The following is a 22,085-nucleotide window of genomic DNA, read 5'->3' as shown; positions in this document are numbered from 1 at the left end:
TTGTCCAAAGTCATATAGCTTGTAAGTACCAGAGGTCGTATTTGAAATCAGGTCTTCTTGATGCCAGGCTCATCCATTGTACCACCTAGCTGCCTCTAAGGAGAGTAAATAGACATATCCATCCAGGAACAATGGCAGAATTAATCTGATCATGATTCATGGTTCCACAGCTGCAAGGGGGTAGAGGATAAAAAAGGCATAAATATTAATTGTTGTTGTTATTACATTAAGAGACAATTGATTTAGACCACTGGCTCATGGCTAACTAAGCATTTACAAACAAATATAGAAAGATATCCATGATAATAATTGATAATGTGATAATAATTGATTTGGGTCTTGTTCTTACTCTTTTGCTATATCACTATTTTTTCAAGATGTATTTTTTCCTTTCTTTTTTTTCCTTCCTTAGTTTTTGAGAGTGGATCAAGATAAAGACAAAGAGTGTAGCCTGGACTGTGCAGGATCCCCTCAGAAATCACTCTGTGCTTCTGATGGAAGAACCTTCTTATCCCGGTGTGAATTTCAACGAGCAAAATGCAAGGATCCTCAGCTGGAAATTGCCTACCGAGGAAATTGCAAAGGTAAATCTCTCCATGGGAAATGAATTCCTTAGCTTGTGTGATATATGGCTGAAATGATGTGTGTATATTTAATCATATTCTCAGATCTTCCAGATTTTTGTATTTTTATGAAATCAAAATATTCCAGCAGAATTGTTTGTTTGTTTGTTTTTATTGTTATCCTTTGGGAAATACTTTCTAAGCCTCTATTTGTAACTTCTGACTTGCTTATAAAAGGAAAGAGGCAATATCCCCACAGTTTAGAAAATGAATAAGTTGTGTAAGCTTGAAGGTCTTAGAAATGTTTATACCACAATTTACTGTCTCCTAAAGTGCTTTGCACAAGATTTTCCCAACTCTTCTAAATATCCCTCTTTACTCAGCTCTCTTGGCTAGTCCTCCTTGTGAAAGATGCTTCACATTTGTCTGCGTGGCTCTTGTGGCCGTTGCATTTATTTATTTATTTAGTTTTCCTGCTGCTCCCCCCTCCCCGATTATATTTCACTCTTTGGACTTAAGAAATGAGCAGTGTTTGTGCCAGCTCTAGAAGGTCTGAAATAGTTGGCACACTTAAGAGAAAGCACTGAAAAGCTTCCCATTATAAGTACACAAAGCCAATGACCTGTTATTTCAAAAATAATGATAATGTATTTGGGAAAGAGATTTGCCTACTTTACTTTGCTATATAGGAGAGAGGAGACTACACAGATTCAACCCTGTAAAGATGTTTTTTCCCCCTATCATCTGCGTCTATTAGCCCCAACAAGCCTGTAAAAAAAGTGCAATTATTTTAGAGAAATGAGTTTTCTTAGTTTCAGGCTAGGCCAGATTTTTCATGACCTCAGTTCTCTTTCCTTCAAATGCCAGCCTGTTTCACTTCTTTCTGTGACAATTGCAATTACTATGTTCCTTGGGTCAGAGGTTCTGTTTGTCCCCATCGACAATACAGAGAAGCAGAATGTGCTTTCACTGACCATATTATATGTGTTAGAAGGATACCATGACAACAGGTTTGGGATAATTTTCATTGGTCTGAGCAACCCGATTTTCCTTTATTTTTGACTTCAAGTTTGCCACCAGAGCTAACGTGTGTGGGACATTTGTTTTTATATTTATAATTTAGATAATTCCAAGCCTAAGGCCTATAGCTATAGTTTATTAAATTCTGTTTTTGTTCTTCATGTGTTATGTTTAAGTTTATTTTAAAAGTTTTATTGATATCTTTTTCTTATATCAACTGAGTTTTCCGATTCCCCATATCCTATCTAGAGAGCTGGCTATTTAAAGACAAAAAATAAGGAAAGGAAAGAAAAGAAAGGAAGGGAAAAAAATCTCAAGAAAATAACTAGCACGTTAACCAAGTCTGATAATATATATAGGGTTCATATTCATGGTTTGTGGCCTCTGCAAATAAGGGAGGCAGGCATATTCTCCTATCTTTTCTTTGGGAGCAAACTGTGCTACTTTATTTATGGAGAGTTAAATTTCCAATTTTTTTTCCATGTTCGTTGTTGTAGTCATTGTGTATACTGATTTCCTGTGTCTATTTATCTCTGTTTGCATCATTTCATCTAAGACGTCATGATCTCAGAAGGATTTTCAGACATGGAAAACATTCATTTCAAAAGTGGTTTCATAAGCAAGAAATATGAGATACCATAGATAACACCAAATATGGATAATAGTGAATACAGTGCTTAGACCCCAGATAACAGTGTATATCATATTCCAAAATAAACTTTCTAACACTACTTTTCTGCTCAAGAATCTTTAGTGGATCCCCATTGCCCATAGGGTGAAATACAAACTTACCAGCTGCCATTTTATCACAACCTGGTTCTTCCCTTCATCCATTCTGCCTTCGCTGTCCATGTCCTGATTCTGTGTCTGTGCACTTGGCTTTCTCCTGTACCTGGAATGCTCTCCTTCCTTATCTCTTCTTCTTAGAGTCCTTAGTCTGGTTCCAGGCTCAGCTCAGGTGCCATGTCTAATCTGAAACTTTTTCTGATGCACCTCTCCATCCCCAAGTTGTTATTGCTCTCTCCTTTCTTAAATTGCCTTGTGTTTACTTACCTGTATATGCTATATTCCCACTAATAGGATGTAAATTCCTTGAGGTCAAGGACTATTTTTCATTCTTGTCTTTTCATTTTTGTCTAGCACTTCATGGCTGTGAAATTGAATTTATCCGAAAGTAAAATTTAAGTACTCTAACAATAAAAAGAATGAGGTAAAAATTTTCCAACTAAACTAGCTCCTTAAAACAATAGTTTCCACTGAGTTATACAAGAGTTCCAGATCCAAACAAGTTAGGGGACTCAAAAATTTTAAGTTACTATATTTCTAGATACTAGATGTGAAAGTCAAGCCTAGAAAAGAATCAGAAGAAAAAAAAATAAAGAGCTCATTAACATTAAAACCACTGCTGAAAGACAATTTCTTTACCAGTATCATTATAAGTTAAATTTAAATAATTCCAAAGAAATCATTGCAAAATTTTTTTTGTGTTCCATATTTTTTCAACTAAAATTTTTGATGTCATTTCTTCTCTGACATTGATTCTGCCCCACAGTATACCTGCATGCCCTTTCGTATATTTAACTCAAGAAATATTTATCAAAAACCTACTCTGCACAGAGCACTGAGACAGTTGCCCCATAGAGAGTATGAGATGGAAAACACGAATCTATGGTTTTCCCATTTGGTGAAAGTTACCATCATTCCTCTCATAGTATGGACATCTTGAGAGATGAGTATGATTCTAGAATGTCCTTTTCATCATGTCCACAGTCAATCTGTTCTTCTCAGGCTGATAGTACTAATGAGAGATGCGCTGGCCTTCCCAGAATTCCTGGTCATCTAGAAGGCCTCTGCTGTGTTCCCTTTCAGTTCCTTGGGTCCTCTCTTGCCTCTAGGTAAAGCAGGAAGAATAAATAACGTAGTGTGATTGACATCCAATGTAATCGCATCTATGTCTGAAGTCTTTTAAGGGCATTTTTTTTTTTCTAATCATCAATTTTCCTGTCTTCGTTTTTGTTTTAAGAGAAGTCCTGGTTACTGCCTCTCTCATTCAAAACCGAGTTGGGTGTAAGGAACAATAAAAGACATATCCAATTGTTTCCGTAGATGCCATCTTCCGTAGATACCATCTTCTGTAGATACGGATCCATTGATCTGTCTTCTTTTAAAGAGACACTAGCACTTTCTGCTACAACTGTTTAAGTACACTGACCTGGACTTTATGGAAAATTTAAGTGATTTTCAAGGGTAATGTTGACTGTGCATGATGGTCATTTTAGTCCATTTAGAATTTAAACCTGGGTAAGCTGTGACTCTATTGTAATTAGAGCTGTCCTAAAGTGGAATGAGCTGCCTTGAGAAGTCATGAGTTCTCTCTCAGTAATAACAATAATAACAACAATAATAATAACTTGAATTTGTATAGTGCTTTATGGTTTTCACAGTGCTTTACAGATGTTATCTTATTTCATCATCATCACAACCCTATGAGGCAGGTACTGTTATTGCCATTTTACAGGTGAGGAAATTGAGAAAGGCAGAGGTTAAGTGACTTGCCAAGGTTATATCACTAGTAACTATCCAAGATGGGATTTGAACTTGGGTTTCCCTGACTCTAGGTCCAGTACACTATCCCCTGCCCCTTTGGAATGGTAATTGACAACTTGTCAGCAAAGTTGAGGGAAATTCTTGTTTAAATAAGGAATCAGTTATGGTGTTTGTACTCTGAGAAGCATGGGGGAAACTTAGACCAATTAGGAAATAACAGATTCATATTTCCTATTTAAACCAGATGGCCTCTGGGGTCCCTTCCAACTCCAGGACTTCCTGATAATGTGTAGGGACTTTTACCCTATTTGTAAAACATATGAAAGGTTTTGTGGGCCTTATGTCAGTATGTGACATTTTCTTAATGTTAACTACCGTAGTTGTTCCCTATACTGCTAATCAGGGTAGTATATCTCTCCATAAGGGAAACTATAATAGCTTTCATAGCAAGGCAGGGAATTTGAAGAGGGTTCATGGAATTGGAAATCCAGGGCACTCCAGCTCTAAAGGGCCTCATTGCATTTTCTTCTTCTCTACTTAGTGAGAAAGAAGGAAAGAGTTCATCCTTTCTGCAAAATTTAGGGAAATAATGGGGGGGAGGGGACTGTAGTCTGCTTGTGGGAGAAGGGCAGAGAATGCAGGGAGGAGACCTCTGTGGGAAGCACAGCCTGATAACCAGAAAGCACACAGAAAGGCAACTAGAATGGAGAAGGTCTTCATGCTCATGCCATATAAAGATCATCAGTTTCAGAAACTGGAGATATTTTGACCAAAGAGGAGAAAACTAGGGATTAGTGTCATTAAAGTTGTCCTGAAATACTTGGAAGTGATTTGGAAAAGGGAATTAGACCTGGGTTCTAGTTTCTTCTTGGTCATATGCTGATTGTGTGATCCTGGGAAAGACACTTAATGCCCTGGAGAAATCTCTAAGACTATACAATGCAGAATAGTTGACTTTCTGCATTCTTAGAGGGAGCTCTCACGTAAGAGCTTCCTACACTGGTGAAATCTCTGGTGTAGATGAAAACAAAACAAAATAAAATGAAAGATAAAGTACTTATCTGCATATATATTTTTTTCTTCCCCAATTGAATGTAAATTCTTTGAAGATGGGTTTATTTCAAGTTAGCAAACATTTATTAAGTGCCTACTATGTGCCAGACACTGTACTAAGCCCTAAGGATACAAAGGCAAAAACAATCCCTGCCCTCAAGAAGCTCACAACCTAATGACAACATACAAACAGCTATATGCACATGAAAGTGCACATATATGTATATATATGCATGTATACATATACAATATAATATATAACTCTAAATGTTATAATCATGTTATATTTATATATAATACATACTCATATAATTTAATATATAAATAATATATAATATATTGGAGTTAATCTCAGAGGGAAGGCACTAACATTAACGAGCATTGGGAAAGTTCTTTAAAAAGTTTAGATTTTAGTTGAGATTTGAAAGAAACTAGTAGAGATGAGGAGGGAGAGAATTCCCAGGATATGGAGCAGTCATCAAAAAGGCACAGAGTTGAGAGATGGAATAGCTAGGAAGCATCACTGCATTGCAGAGTATATAGAGGAAAGTAAGATGTAAAAAGAATGGAAAAATAGGAAGGGACCAGGTTATGAAGGACTTTAAAGTGCAGAGAATTTTCTACTTGATCCTGAAGGGAATAACATCACAACTTATTGAATGGAGGAGGGCAGCATGATAAAGTTACGCACCTATGCTTTAGGAAGATCAATTTGAGAGATGGAGGATGGATCAGAGTGCAGAGACTTGAAACAGGAAGACCAATCTTTTTCATTGATGTCTTTGTATCTTTAGCACCTGGTAGTCTCTGGCTTAGAATGGATACCTAGTAAATGCTATTAAATGAATAAAATGCTTTCTTAAAGAATAATATTACTGAGAATAGAGTTTCTTTTTTTTACCATCAGAAGCTATTTTAATTACTCTGACTTATAGGATTAATTCTTCTAGTTGCAAAGCTTAGTTACCTGCTCAGAGATAATGCAATTGAAAAGGATATTAATCTTATTATATTGCAGATTTAACAAATTGTTACCTGACAATATTTCAATTGTATCTCAAATGCCCTTTCTAATAATATCCTATTCCCCATCTATAACTTGTATGAAACCTTTTATCTACAGGGATTTTTTAGTACTCCTTCCAAAAAGCAATTACTGGATATATAATCAAAAGACAATGGAGAACCTATAAGAATCTGAGCATAAATTAGCTTTCCTATCTTTGAACTCAATAAGCATTTATTATATTTAAGACCCTGTGTTAGGGCTGGGAGCTGATGGTACCAAGACAAAAAACAAAAAGAAAAAAACAAAATGGTTCCCTTTCTTCAAGCTTACAATTCTCTTAAGATGGGGTAATCAATTGCAGTTTCTTCACAGAGGCTAAATATTTAATTACCAATTTTTACTGCTAAGTAGTTCCTGCACTATGGGATGGGGGAAGGAGAATGAGAGAATGAGTATCTTCCTTTGGAGATCTGCATATTTGTTCTTTAACAAAGGATAGTTGATAACTTTCTAAAATTTTGATTGGACTTCCAAATTCAAACCCACACTCTCAAACAAGAAGATAATCTTTACATCTGTACAATGTTGATCAGATGGGTTGCTTTGATTTATTCTTTTTAACTTAACTGCAACTGTCAGGATTCCCATATTTTTATTTAGAAGAATGTTAAATCTGATTGAATTGAATTAAAGTGCAAATCATGATTAGGAATAACAAGTTTGTAGCAGGTCATTTTGGGCTGATGTAGACTTCCTTGTGTTCATCTTCAATGGGGGAACACTAACCTTACTTATGATCTGGAACAGAAAATGTATTTTCATACATTGGCAGTAATTGTGTATCTCTATGTAGAGAAATGAGGAAATGTTTTACCCTTGAATACTAAATAACCTATGCTTCTTTACTTACAGAAGTAATTGTTAATGCAGGCTTAGGATATATAAGTTAAAAAAAAAAAAACCCCGAGAGGATGTCAATCGCCCTCATTAATATTTAGATGATCTCAATCAAACATTCTGTTAAAGGCATTGCGGTTGTCCTCATATTAAGTTTTTACTTTCTTACTTCTTGTCTTCAAGGATGGAATTCTGTTTTTAGATGTCATGGATTTCTTAGATACAGACCAGAAGGTTTCAGTTCCCCCTCCTGGTAGAAATCAAACTACTGTGGCAGCCTATATTATAATCAACTTTGAGAACCTATATTCTAACATTTTCTTTCTCACCTCTTAAAGATTCAAAACTGAATTACTTTTTGACATAGGTTGTAAATTTGAATCAAGTACAGGTGTTTTCTTGTGGGCCTGGTTTTATTTTACTTATCTGTGGGCATAGCCTGATTCTTCTGGGATACTTCCCCTGTATAGGTTTCTTATTTGTTTCATCAAATTCTTACACCATGAAAGTGAGGCTGTTGTCTCCTACTTTATGCTAAAGTAACAGGGCACTCAGTTCTATGAAACAGTTGCTGTCATTTCAGTTGTGTCCAACTCTTTGTGACTCCATCTGGGGTTCTCTTGGCAAAGATACTAGGGTGGTTTGCCATTACCTTCTCCAGCTCATTTTACAGATAAGGAAACTGAGGCAAACAGGTTTAAGTGACTTGCCCAGTGTCACATAGCTAATAAGTGTCTGAGGTCATATTTGAGCTCAGGAAGAAGAGTCTTCTTGACTCTAGGCCCAACATTCTATCCACTGTTCTACCTAGCTGAAAAAGAAGTAGCCAACCATTAACTTTCTGCCACTTTATTTAATACAAGGGAAAAAAAAAAAGGTTAAAAGAAAAACAACACAATATCAGAGCCGGAAGAAATCTAGTCATCACTTAACCTACTCCCACCCCCCATTTTGCAGATGATGAAACAGAAGCCAAGGAGGATTCATGACTTGGCTAAAATCACATAGTAGTTAATGGAAGAGAAGGGACTAGAATCCAGATCTCTTTAACTTCCCTTCCTGATCCCTTTCTACTATACCACACTTTGGACTGCTTAAACAGTTTTCAAAAAGGAAATAAAATATGTGACCAGTGGTCCTCTGTTAAGCCAAGAGATTTGCAGACATTTATGGGGTTGAAAATATGGTCTGGTGTTATGCAGCCCTTTGGCTCTACTATTGGAAGCCATATTGTCTGTCTGTGGCTACAATTTCACTTGGAATGTGAATATAATCCCAAGAATTTCCAAATCAATGGTTGAAAAATCCATATGTTTATTTTAACATCATATATAATAGGGCTCTATATGTCTTAGCTCAGAGTTTGGATTGATAAAGGAACAAGAGGAAAGATGAGGAAGAGTACCCTGCCAGCTACCCTTATAGCCTAGGTATTTAAAGGGGGTTATCTCACTGGTTTCACCATAGAACCCTCTGCTTGTAGGAAATGTCCGATAATTCTACTCTGGTGAGTGCTCTGATGCATATTTGCCTTTATAATATGCACAGTTTGCTTGCATTCTGGCAGATGGCCCAAAAGACTTCCCATACAGAGAAAATGCATCCCATTTCCCCCGTCCCCTCTATATCTTTCATTTGTCTAGGCTTCCTATATCAACTACTTCTTTATTACCGCAGTCATTTCAGATTTCCAGTCTATGATGTTCACTATCTGTCTTTTGAGAAAATGCAGAAGAGTGTGGGAAGGTGGATGGTATGCATCAATCATGATAATTTTTAGGGAAGAAAGGAAACAGGCATTTATTAAGCACATACTATGGGCACCACTAAGTTCTGTTGAATGCTGAGGACACAAATATCAACAAAGAGAAAGACAGTATTTGCCCTCAGAGCTTAATTTCTTACAGGGGAAGACAAAATGCAAAATAGAGCTGAAAGCAATGAGGGGAGATGTAAGGGAAATGAAGGTACCTGGTGCAGGTTCATAATTTTGAAGTTCAGAGAAAATCAAGAATAGGTTTGGGATGGGAATAAGGAAAGGCTGACCAAGGTGCTATCACAAAATGGAGACTCTGGGAAGAATTTCATCAAAGGAAAAAAGGGGGCACGCTGTCTGGAGGCATATTCTGGGTTGAACGGGCTGTTTTGAGGTGAGGAAGCTTCACAGGCTCAGAGAGGTTCTAGGATGAGACAACAAAAAAGGCATTATTTTGAAGTCCATGGAAACTTAAGAACAGGGAAGGGAAGGATATAAATAATTTATAAGACTATGAAACAAAGTTATATTTTCATCAAAAATGCTAAGATGTTCATCTTGCATGCAGTTCTCCAATAGGGATTTTTATATTTTCAATGAAAATCTTGTTTCTTTTAAGTCTCCAGGTCAAAGTGTATTTTTGCTATTTCACTTTTGTTTTGTTTTGAGTTGTGATATGTAATCACTTTCAGATCACACACAGAATTTCAAATCCAAAGGTAATCAGATTTGTTTTAAAATGTCATATATTTCATATGATAACCTGACTCCGTCATTGATTTTGGAAATAATCATGATAAATTATGCTGATTAATTTCATGTATGTGATGTTTGTTCTTCTTGAATGCAGCATAAAAATTGATGTTTTATTCTTGAACTAGAAGTACAAATTCTTTCTTTTTTTGTTTGCTTGTTTAATATTCAACCTGGAAACAAACAAAAATAACTAAATACTATTAAGCCACGAAACTGTGCTGATATTTCTACCAAAATAAAGTGATATCTGGCAAAAACAAAACAAAAACAAACTCTTTAAGAATATTTTCCAGGTGGGGCAGCTAGGTTGCGCGGTGGATAGAGCACTGGCCATGAGGTCAGGAGGACCTGAGTTCAAATCCGGCCTCAGACCAAACTCTTGACACTAGCTGTGTGACCCTGGGCAAGTTACTTAACCCCTATTGCCTTAATAAAAACAAAAGAAGTTATCAAAGAATATTTTCCAGGTAAAGTGATTTGTAACAAGCAAATTTAATTTGGATCAAGGAGATTTAGTAACTGATTATTTACTATTTTTTTATCTTGTATTATTATTGTCATCAAGACCATTATTATTGATAGATAGAATCATTAGTTCTTCCTGAGAAACGTGTTCTAAGAATTATTACATAGGAAGTGAACTATTATCATTATAGGGTCAGATTCACATCCTATACAAAGATGAGAATTACTATTGTCACTATTACAACTGAAATGATAAGTTCTTAGAACCTTTGTTCTTTCCTTAAATAATTCCCATGGTGTTGCGTAGGATTTTAATCTGGCCTAATAATTAATATTATTGTTATATAAGTCTTAGTACTTATTTATAGTACCTTTCATCTAAGTTCAGTTCGCTTATTACAAAGCCTTTTATCTTCATAATCTTCCGAGAAAGCCTGTTGCTTAAAATTTTGCCACATGATTAAGTCAAACAACCAAAGTTTTTTTCTTATTTTCCACATGATATCTTACAGGGGTGCTGATACTTTCAGGACTTTCACAGTACCTTTTGTAAAATATTGGTGATCATTTAGCCATTAACCAATCTCTCCTAAGAAGGACATTAGGGAGCCTCTTATTTCATTTGGTTGAGAACAAATTTTCAGAAATCAGATAATGTAAGGTTACATAGACTAAGGTATTTTAGATCACGGTCAAACCTCCAAATTGTTATCTTCAGTGTCTGTCATACTCCCTGAGTATCTGGTCTTGAAGTCAGCAATATCTATAGAATGAGTGTCTAGTAGAAGAAAACCAGATTTTTTACTCTTCTGATAGAATAGTGAGCATTTGTTAGCAGTAACCTGTCTGACTGCATGTCTCAGTGTTTCTCTTTTTCTCCCTACCCCACTCCTCTGGTATGTCTCTCTGCTTCTTTATCTCTTTACTTCTTCCCCTTTCTTACTCTTTTTGTGTCTCTGTCTTTCTCTCTCTCTCTCTGTCTCTCTTTCTCTCTCTCTGTCACTCCCTCTCTCTGTGTGTTTATGTGTCTGTACTGTTTCTGCCTCTCTTTGTCTCTGTTTTCCTTTATCTCTCTCTCTTTCTTTCACATACATACACACATGTACGCACACACATACACAGAGAAATACAAGGATCCAAGCTGCTGGCATATGTTTTCTCAGAGATCCAGTAAAGTCACTTGAATAAGTTATATCAGAAGGACTTGTCACATTTGAAGCAAATGAAACTTTCCAAGGGGACCTTGTCAAAGTTTCTATAGTTGTAAATCATCTCCCGTTGATACAATAGTATATTCTGAGAATTTCCTCTGTTAAATTTTTTTCATTATAGAGTACAAGGATGTAGTACCTAGCATAATTCTGGGCAACTCGTAGGCACTTTATATAATAATGATGATAATATATTCTTGTTATTTTTTTTTTAGTCCTGACTATACCATTAACTGGATGAATGACTAACCTAGCCCTTGCAGTCTCAGTTTTCTTATTTACAAAAGGAAGGGATCGGATTAAATGATCTTTAAGGTTTAAGAGGCTATGATCATGGAGGTGTTTTGGTAACAGTCCTCATCTGCTCCTTTTCCTGAACCATGGTTCCTTAGGGGGCTGCCTTTGAAGATGAGGGGATAGTTTATAATTGTACCAGCAACAACTGAGATGTTGGGGTGGTTTAAATAATTAATCCATAAAAGAGCACTTAGTGACAGTGGACACTCTTTGGTCACTGCAAGAATATGGAGTTACTTGTCCTTGATAACCTGGAAGTGAAATGTTTTTATTTTGTTACCTGCATCACCCACCCTTTCCCTTTGTGAAACAAAGTGTTTTAAAAAGTAGTTTATTGATGATGACTCTTTTCTTTTAATGGGCTCCTAGAAATAGTCCTCATTCATATCTTCTGCATTTAAGTTACAATTTTATTCCATTCCAAATGCTCAAGGGCCATATCTGAAACAGTCATTACAAGCACAATTGGGCTTGCACTTTTTAATCATATCTGCCCTTGTCTCTTGCTGAAACTCTATATGGTTGATGTTTACCTTAACTCTTTTACGGTGCTCTAAATAGGTTTGGTGTTTAGAAATGTCTTTCTTTATAGGCTAAAGTAGACATAACAAAAGGTTTTACCTTGGGTCTCAGGTTCAAGTAATGATCAGAAACACACCAAAATATGTTTGGAATGTCACATAAAACATATTTCACCTTTTTTGCTTAAATAACCCATATAGCTATGAAACGAGGAATTAGATGGTATAATACTTACAAATTATGTAAGTGGACAGAACTCCCAAATAGGTGTTATAGTGTGTTAAAATCTTGTAGCCAAATCCAACTGTGTTGGAAATGGTGGCCTCATATATAGTTACACATGTTGATGATGATGATGGCCATGAGTAGTCTCCATCTTAACATACTGTGTATTGACTGTTTATATGTTTTAATGAGCCATAAACAGTACATAGTTCTAAGTTTAACCTCATTGGCAGCTGTAACTACTCTGGCAATAAGCCCACTACTCTTGATCCCATGTGTCTCTTGCACTTAAAATAAAAATTACTTCTAGTGGTTGAAAACTTAGTGTCTTTTCCAAATTATTTGGAATACTGTATTGATATTTTTGCCAGTAATAGACAAGCTGAAGCTTTTAATATGCTTCCCAGCAAAATCTTATGGAGAAATGCCACTATTAGGCAACCCAACTGCACATGAATATTTCAAGTGCTTGGCCCTACTTGGGGACCTAACATTTTTCAGTCAAAATACAGCTATTTAACATTTTTAGTTGAATTCACTACAAAGTAACCTTATGCTGTGTCTAGCTAACAATGTTAATTGATGATTCAATTGAACACACATTTATTAAGTATCTTTTGCATGCAACACATTGTTGTTAGTTCAGAAGCAGAATCAAAATATCTAAGACATATGCTTTTCTTCAAGGACCTCGCAGACTAGTGGGAGAGATAAGACATATATCAGACAGTTGTAAACATTTATGAAGTGCCTACTAGGTTGCAGGCACTGTGCTAAAAGTTGGAAACGCAAATGGAAGCAAACAATGGTCCCTGCCCTCTGGGAGAGTACAGTCTAATGGGGGAAACAACAAACACACACAAACACACACATATACATACATACAACCTATATACAGGATACATAGGAAATAATTTTAAAAGAGAAGGCATTAGGATTAAGAGGGGCTGGGAAAGACTTCCTGTAGAAGATCGGATTTTAGTGGGGACTTAAAGGAGGTGAGGGAAACCAAGGGGCAGAGATAAGGAGGCGGAGTCTTCCAGCCATGGAAAACAGCCAGGGAAAATGCCTGGACCCAAGAAAGGGAGTGTCTTGTTCAAGGATCAGCAAGGAGGCCAATGTCACTGGATCAAAGAGTTCGTAGTTTGGAGTTTGGTCTTTTTTTGAGCATACATTGAAAAATTACTAAAGGGTTTTATAAGCCCAATGACACAATCGAAGTTGACCAATGAACTGACCAAAGAACATTGTAGGGTAGATTGGATACTTGGTAGTTAAGGTGATAATACTAGACACAGGAAGACTGGTAGGGAAATGATTCATCTAAGGGAAGCTCCTTTAACTAAGTTACCATGATTGCCATTCCCATAAGTCAAGCATCAGAGAATAACTGGAATTCTTTGTGGCTTTCTTGTACTTAGGCAACCGAAAACTGATTTTAACAGCCTCAGCTTCTAGTTCCTTGAACTAAGCAAGCCTTGAGGATAGCTTGAAAGCCCTTTAAGAAAAAAAAAAGCAACTAGTCTACATGGCATGAAGCAGGGATGACGATATTATTCTCATCACAGGGTGAATGAGCAGGAAGTGTTAAAGATAAGTCCAGGTTTTTTAGCACAATAGGATTGGAAAAAATGAGTGGCAATAACCAAGATAAGGGAAACAACAATTATGGATTTAGAGTAAAAAGACCTGGGGCTTTCATCTAGCTCTGCCACTTACTACTCATTGATCTTGGAAATGTCATTTAATTTCTCGGGGCCTCAGTTCCCTCATCTGTTAAATTAGGAGATCTCACTAGATCATCTCTAAGGTTCTTTCCAGGTCTAAACCCTACAAGTCAGGAGGAGGGAGAAGGTTTTGATGAATTTGTTTTAACATGTCAAGTGTGAGGTATCAGCAGCACATCCAGAAAGAAATAACCACTAATTAGATCAATGAGTCTGTATCTTTAAAGAGAATTCAGGACTAGAGATATGGATTTGGGGTTTATCTTCTTTAAGCTAACAATGAAACCATTGGACGTGGATATGATTACTAAAGAATATAATGTAGAAAGAGGAAGTGGCAAATATTTTGGGGAACTGGCCTTGTAGAAGGAAGAGGAGGCAGTAAAAGAGACAGGAGGAGAGCAATCAAATAAATACAGTAGGACAACCAGTCAGTCAGTCAAGAGGGAGAGTCCAACATCACAGGAGTTAGGAGGAGGGGAGTTGATCAAGAACTATTGAATGCTACAGAAAGATAAAGAGAGAAGAGAATGGGGGAAATGCTTTGGTAGGACATCATTAGTAACTTCCTAAAGAACAGTGACAATAGAGGAGTGGAGGGGGAAGCCAAACTGAAAGGAGCTAAGGAGAGAGTGGTGATGAAGTGGAAATAACTAATGTTGAATGCCCTTTGAAGAAGCCTGACAGTGAAATGAAAGAGAAGTGAATGAGCCACTTGCAAGGATTGTAGAAAGTCCAAGGGAAGATTTTTTTAAAGGTTAAGGAATTATTGGAACAGTTTCTGTTGGAAATGCCATAAGAAATGAATAGTTCAGTACTTCAGCGGAGCTGTGATCTCATCAATGTGTGTATTTCTTCCACTGGTACAGATTACATCCCACCCATACTTTCTGTGATATTTTCTATATTCTTCCATCAATCCTCCCCTGAGAACTGGAGGCTTTTCAATGGGTCTTTTCCTTTTTTGTGCATGCCAGTGGGACATGTCCATCCCTTTTCAATTACATATTCTTTCTATGACATTTCTTGCATATAACCCATCATTGAAAACATGTAGAAATCAACTGATATCCACAACACATATCTTCATTTCCCTCTGGGTGACCTGCAATTTTGATTCCTCAGAGATGATAATGTTCCAAGGTCCACAACCATATATAATTGCCAGGAGAATATTTATATAAAAAAGTTAGGTCTTTGTACCAGGGAGCAGTTTGGCATCAATAAAATGACCTTTAAAGTTCACTTTTGTAAGATACTGTAATGTGTTTCTGTTCCCTCTTCAATTCATCATCCATAACACTGCCAAGATAATCTTCCTAAGGTCCATGTCTAATCATGTCACCCTTCCACTCCAAAATATCCAATTGCTCCCTGGAACCTTTAGGATGGAACACAAATTGCATTCAACCCCTTCCCAGTCTGGTTCTAACCAAATGTCACATTGCTCTCTACATGTATTCTGTTACAGGCAAAATGACCTCAATATTCCTTCTCCTACCTCCATGCATTTATTTGCACAGGTCGTATCCAATGCCTAGAATGTATGCTTTCCTCATCATTGCCTGTTATAATCCATGTTTTCTTTCAAGACTCACCTAATACACCTCTCCATGGAGTCTTCCTTGCTTTCTCCTTTTGCTAGGACTCTTAAAATTACCTTGTATTTTTTCTTATCTTTATATATGCTATAGTTTCCCCTACCCCAAACCCAGTAGAATCTAAGCTCTCTGAATGCAATGATTATTTTATTTTTGTCTTTGTGACCCCAGTGCCTACAACAGTGTCTTTCACATAGTAATGACTTTATATGTTTGTTGAATTGAATGCACTTGATCCATCAAAATAGTTAAGTCGAGACATTTACTTTATATTAAATAAGTTGAAAGCTTAAAAAATAATGATTGCATTATTTCTTAAAGATAGTCTCTGAGGCTGTCTGTAGGATCTATTAGAACTCTCTGGTGGATTTGCTCAGGAGTTAAAAGTATAGAAGTTGAAAGCATAACACATTTATTTCCAGGTTTTTGTTTTTGTTTTTTACTTTTGTATAGTGCTGCATCATGTGGAACTTACAAATAAAAATGTCAATGAGAAGGCCTTACCAGGGGAGCTGTTCAGCCTTTGTAGCTATCAAACTCAGTGGTATCTATAAACAACAGTGTATTATTAGTCCCCCTTGGTTTCATCAAAGCTTTCATCTCACTTCAAGTAATGCTTTCTAAAATCTTTCCATGTAAGATCTTCAGGACAGCTGTCTCTTCAAATTATTGTTTAACCCCTATCTGAGGAGTTTTTAAAAAGTAGGAAATGATTTGCTTCCTGCTTAAAGAAAAACCATCATCAGTACTAACAGATGTAAGACACAGTGGTTTGTTTCTACCATTTTGATGGCTCCTATGACAAAATAGTTTTGTTGAATGAAGAAACCATTCCTAGTTATCAGAGTAGAAGGAAGTAGAATAAACAATTTTATTTCCAGTGAGAGGAAAATTCCAAATTATACAGATTGAAATTTGATGTTAACTAAAGTCATCATCATTTTAAAAACAACATCTAATTTGTGAAAAACCTTATCTGTGGTATCTTGGTAGGCATTAGAAAAGTTTGCTATATTGACCTGATACAGTCTTTGAAGTAAAAAAAAAAAAAAACAACTTCCCAGTATCCATAATCAAATCCATGTCAAACAGGTTTTTTTTTTTTTCTTTCCATTTCTAAGGTAGAAGAGCTGGGACTGGATTAAATGAACCACTTGTCCTCTTCTAGAATTATACATATGATCTTTTAGGTTTACTCTAAATTTGCTTTGGGGTAAAAATTGGCCAAGTCATTATAGTTTAAAAACAGCTATGAACAGGAATGGCATAACACTTGTCCTTTGAAGATCCAACATCTGGGCAACTAGAATTACAGCGTCCAGAACAAAACTGCAACAGATGCTTGTGCACCAAAGAGCAAAACTTCAGTTGAGAATGGGCCAGATCTTGCCAGTTTCCTAACCAAACATATCAAAGTGTGAAAATGAAGAAGGTGCAAGCATTTGCAAACTGTAAATTTTTTTTTAAATGAAGGGACAATTTGTAGTTTTATTGGAGAAAATGTAAAAAAAAATGGAGTCTGTCTTAGAATAGAATGTCCATAGAGGTAAGTAGGAAGAGACCCAGAAGGATTGGCGTTGAATTTGCGCGAATTAGCAAGTAGTATAAGGAACATACATGAAATATTAAAAAAAAAAAAAATTAAGGTGGTAGTAGTAACAAAAAGGATTTTACTTAAAAAAAACCTCCCTAGTACTGATTTCCTTGAGATAGTAGCCATTTTTAAACATGCACACACACTAATATGTAGGTCTGGGCATATGTACATGTATATGTATGTGTGCATGCACATGCACAGAGTAGGGGCTAGAACCATGATTTTGTTGGCATAGGGAATTGCCAAGTAAGGAAACTCTGCAATGTGGGTTAGCACTTTCTTTGCAACTGATAATCTTAGAAAGTTTCCTACAGCATTGAGAGGTTAAAGGACTTGTCCCGGGTCATACAGCCAATATACGTCAAAGGTAGGAGAGATATGAACCCAGCTCTTTCTGGCTTTGAGCTTCTCTCTGTCTCTGTCTCTGTCTCTTTCTGTCTCTGTCTCTCTCTCACTTTACATGTGTATATGTTTTTTGATCAGCTTTTATTCAAATGCCTCTTAATCATATAGAATTATACAACAGGAAATTATAAAACCTGTTTAAAATTATTCCACAAAAGCATGTTAGCAGTCACTTTTACTTTATTAAATAAAAATGTTACAACAGTGAAATGTCTAGGCATTATTCTTCACATTTTATACATTATTCTTTTTATCCTATTATCCAGGTATTCCCTGTTGCTAAACCTTAATTGCTTCCTGTGACTAAATAATTCAAAAATGTTAGGCATAAAGTTGGAATTTAATATTCCATTAAATTGATAGTTACAGGTTTGGGGAGTATTAGATCAGCTGCAAGTATGAAGTTTTTAATAGACATAGAGGTCCAGGCCAGTAATAAAACCAGCGAATCTTTTGGAAAATTCATCATTTTGGGGCATTTTTTCATGATAATTCAAATATTAGAGATAATTTATAACTCTATCTGTACCATAGTAGAGTCCTTGCACACTGAAACTTATATCACTTTTCCTTTTAGACAGTCAAACCACAGGTTCTACAAAAAAAAATGAAGACAGAAGTCCACCAAAGCAGTGATTTATTCTCAGTTAAAAACACAGGCTACATTAAAACCACATGTTGCTAAGTGATGGATAGCCAAGGCCAGTATTCAGAATAAAACTTAAAACACTGAAACTTGGATAAAGGAGATGTTCTTAAATGCTCAGGTCTGTAGTACACAGTAGAGCACGTTAACCAAGGTGGGTCTATCAAAGGATAGTGGCAGAAACTCAGCCATCTTGAAGAAATGTTAAAGGCAGAAACTCTCTTTTTACTACAGCCACTGCTACAGGGCAGCAGCCCAGAATTTCCTAGCAGAAGTACAATGGATCTTCTTATCTTACACAGTTGATTTAACAGCACTCGATGGTTAAAAAGGCCCCAGAGGAGAAAGACCACCTTTGAGGAGTATCTTCTGCATTTGAGAAAGCCTTTAAGCTCTCCTGAAGCAGCTGGTGATGGCTTGAGCAAAGTGGGGAACCAATTATTTTTAAATTATAAAATTTAAGTGAACTATATTTTATGACCCAAAGCAAGTAAAATATATTCTTGAGGTGCTAATCGTAGGACTCAAAGTCCCTGGGAGATAGCACTAAGAAGCATTTTATTCTTAGAAAAATGTTTTCCTGGCCCTGAATCCCTCGGAGTATTGGTATGGTAATGTTAAAACTTTAATTCATTTTTATCAGAGGCCTGAAAGTGGCATTGGTAAATAATATAATTTATTATCTTAATATATTTGAGAACAGTTCAAGGTTGACATTATTAAGACAAGAAAAGCTTATTGAATTATCTATCTTATTTGTTCTAAGCAACTAAGTCCCCCTATCTATAAAAATTTGTATGTAATGTGCATATATGTACACATATTGTCTCACCTGTTACTGATTGGAAGGTAAGTTCCTTGAGGGCATGAAATGTGTTTTTTGTATATATTGGAATAAAAATATTCTCTGTGCTTAATATAGTGCTTGGCAAATTGTAATCATTTAAGAAATTCTTGTTGATTTGTTGGTGTTGGTGAAGATACTGGCATGGTTTGCCAAGGTCTCCTCTAGTTTATTTTACAGATGAGGAATTGATGTAAACAGACTTACTTCAGACTTTTCTTAGATGGTCCTCAGGAAATAGTCCATCACTGGCCCATACTTAATGCTTTTCCAGGTTGGTGGCAACTGCCGTAGCTCCCTCACTGTGCTCCAAAGCTTAGCATAGTGTCTGGCACATAGTAGGCACTTAATATATGTTTATTAATTGATTTGTTGATTTTTTCTATTATGCTATTGAAGGCAATAGCATAAGACTTTAGTGGAGGATGGCAAAAACAATAGTTAACGCTTATTGAAGAATTTTGAGGGAGTACTTAGAATGCTTCCTAGTTACCCATATTTTTTTCTTCTAAATAACTCCTTGAAGTTGGAAGAAAAAAAATTTCATTTTCTCTTTTGTACTAGATGAAACTAAATCATGAGTAATTTCCATAGTCTTATGCATAGCTTGAGTTCCTGCTTATGGGCCTCATGGGTACCTCTATTTCTCTAGGACATCTCTTGGTTCCTTCTAGCTGTTCATCTTTCCTGTTTAGCTTCTGGAGTGAACCCAGGATTGTTTTCTTTTTGAGTTTCCATCTGGTTGGAAGAGCTCATTTGGACGTAGGTCTTTAGTCGACAGATAGGCTATTGTTTGAGGCAACCTTGTAACTTCCACCTTTTATTAATAACGTCTTTATCAATTTGTCACTAGAATTATAGTCCAGATTGCATGGTTGCCATTGCATTTCTCTTTTTTCTAACTATTCTATGGATCAAGTGGTTTCTTACGTTATGTAGTGTTATAAAGAGTAAACAATATCATAAATGTTTCAAATACAGAGTAAATTACTTTGTTTTTCTTTTAGTGGATAAAAAAGTAGGTACTTAATGGGAGAATTTTATAGAGAAAAAATGTTGGGTTTTTTTTTCTTAAGTCTAATATGTCTACGCACTTTGTATGCTAATTTCTACATTTTTTTAACCTGATGTTACCATTTCCTTTTCTGTAGATGTATCAAGATGTGTGGCAGAAAGGAAGTATACCCAGGAACAAGCACGGAAGGAATTTCAACAAGTTTTCATACCAGAATGCAATGATGATGGCACATACAGCCAGGTTACAAACTTTTTTGAGTTCTGCATCTGAGCAAGTAGGAGAAGAAGCTGATGAAGAAGGGAGGTAGAAAGTAGTCAAGAAGCAGATGAATGTAGTACAGTGAAGAAATTAGCCATCTATGGTTTGGTTTTTGTTGTTGTTCAGTCATTTTCTTAGATAACTATGGGAGAATTCATTTGCACACACAATTGTGCTTGTATACATCTATTATTGAGTGGTACAAGGAAGATTTATTGCACTAGAGTTTGTATCTCATGTTGATGATGAGTATGACATAGGCTAATTTCCATATTGATGATTGTCATACTAGGACATGACAGTTCTTACACCGTGACCTTTCAGAAGGGTGGGGATCTTTTTCCTCGTTGTCCCTTAGAGTCACAGAATGACAGTAACATTGTATTAAATAATCCTAGCCTAATGTCTAAAATATCCAGATGAAGATTTCAGAGATTTAGAGAGTTTAAATGACTTATGTACTTCTTGAAAATTATAAAACTACTGAAGGAGGATGAGGGAGAATGGTAAAGAGAGGTAATTTTAAGGTCATTTAAAGCATATGATGCTTTGTAGATGGAGTATTTGTAAAAGCAGAACCAATACCAGGGCTTGTATAACAGAAGGAGCAAAAGGGCACTTGGATTTTAGTCCAAGCTCCACTCACCTGCACTGTATCCTGAGGCAAATCATTCATTTTTTGGACCACAGATCCCCATTTATGAAAAAGGAATGGTTGGATTAGATAACCTGAAAGTTCTCTTTCAGCTTAAATATTTGATGAATAGAATCATTGAGCCACTTTTCTTTTATTATTTTAGTTACCAACACATTAAAGACTCTGTGGATATCCTTCTGGATAAAACCATTTTTAAGATGTTTGCAAAACTACATGTGCTAGAGTAAATATGGAACATCTCTCTATGCTGAAACTCCATACATTGTGTGATTTCCTGACAGGTACAATGTCACAGTTACACGGGATATTGTTGGTGTGTTACTCCCAATGGAAGGCCAATCAGTGGCACTGCAGTAGCCCACAAAACACCCCGGTGCCCAGGTAGGTTTAATAAACCGGTCACACATACATAGTTGCCCTGTTATAGTCTACAGGTCAAAGGGCAGAAATTCAATAGTTTGTGTTGTTGCTTTTTTTCTTTTGTTAAGGGAGTGAATGATCAAGAGATTGAGTCTAGGTGGAGTTGTAAAGATGGTGGGAATGGGTTCTAATCACTGACTGGAAAAGGTCTAAAAGTCATCCTTTCTTCCCTCTTCTCCCTGCCATGTAAGCTTCTCAAGGGAAGGGTCTGTTTTCAATTTCTGTCTTTGTATTCTCATTCTCTGGTACTGTGCTGTGCATGCTGTGAGCACTGAAAAATGCTTCAAAGTGATTATCTTTCTTTCTTGAGGGTGGAGAGTGAAGGGGAGTGGAGGGGAAGACCATTTCAGTCAGGAGACAACTTAAAAAATTTTCTGAAAGAAGCCACCAGTGAAGCAAAATTGTGATGGGTTATGATGTCAGGACTTTTTTTTTTTTCAATGTATCACAAAGATCATAGTCACTAGGGAAAATGACCGAATATTACTTTTGGACAAAACAGTTACATGTTCTGGTTTTCTGCATAATTCTTTGCTAAGGAAAAGTGGCTAGTCCTACATCACTCTGTTTCCAGACATTTTATTTGTGCT

General features: G+C 36.2%; 1 protein-coding gene across 5 annotated transcripts in view; it reads left to right on the top strand.

Moving 5' to 3' along the window:
• The window catches only part of SMOC2 (SPARC related modular calcium binding 2), a 251,087-nt gene that overhangs the window by 70,440 nt on the left and 158,562 nt on the right, over nt 1-22,085 (top strand). For all 5 annotated transcript variants that reach the window (XM_027854847.1, XM_027854845.1, XM_027854844.1 and 2 more), the window contains exons 2-4: nt 413-584; nt 20,293-20,399; nt 21,357-21,456. In XM_027854847.1, the coding sequence (XP_027710648.1) occupies nt 413-584; nt 20,293-20,399; nt 21,357-21,456 (379 nt within the window). The remainder of the gene's footprint in view (nt 1-412; nt 585-20,292; nt 20,400-21,356; nt 21,457-22,085) is intronic.

The sequence above is a fragment of the Vombatus ursinus genome, unplaced genomic scaffold (genome assembly GCF_900497805.2).
Source record: "Vombatus ursinus unplaced genomic scaffold, bare-nosed wombat genome assembly UNPS02010639.1, whole genome shotgun sequence".
NCBI classification, from domain to species: domain Eukaryota; kingdom Metazoa; phylum Chordata; class Mammalia; order Diprotodontia; family Vombatidae; genus Vombatus; species Vombatus ursinus.
This window is presented reverse-complemented; position numbering and strand designations above follow the sequence as displayed.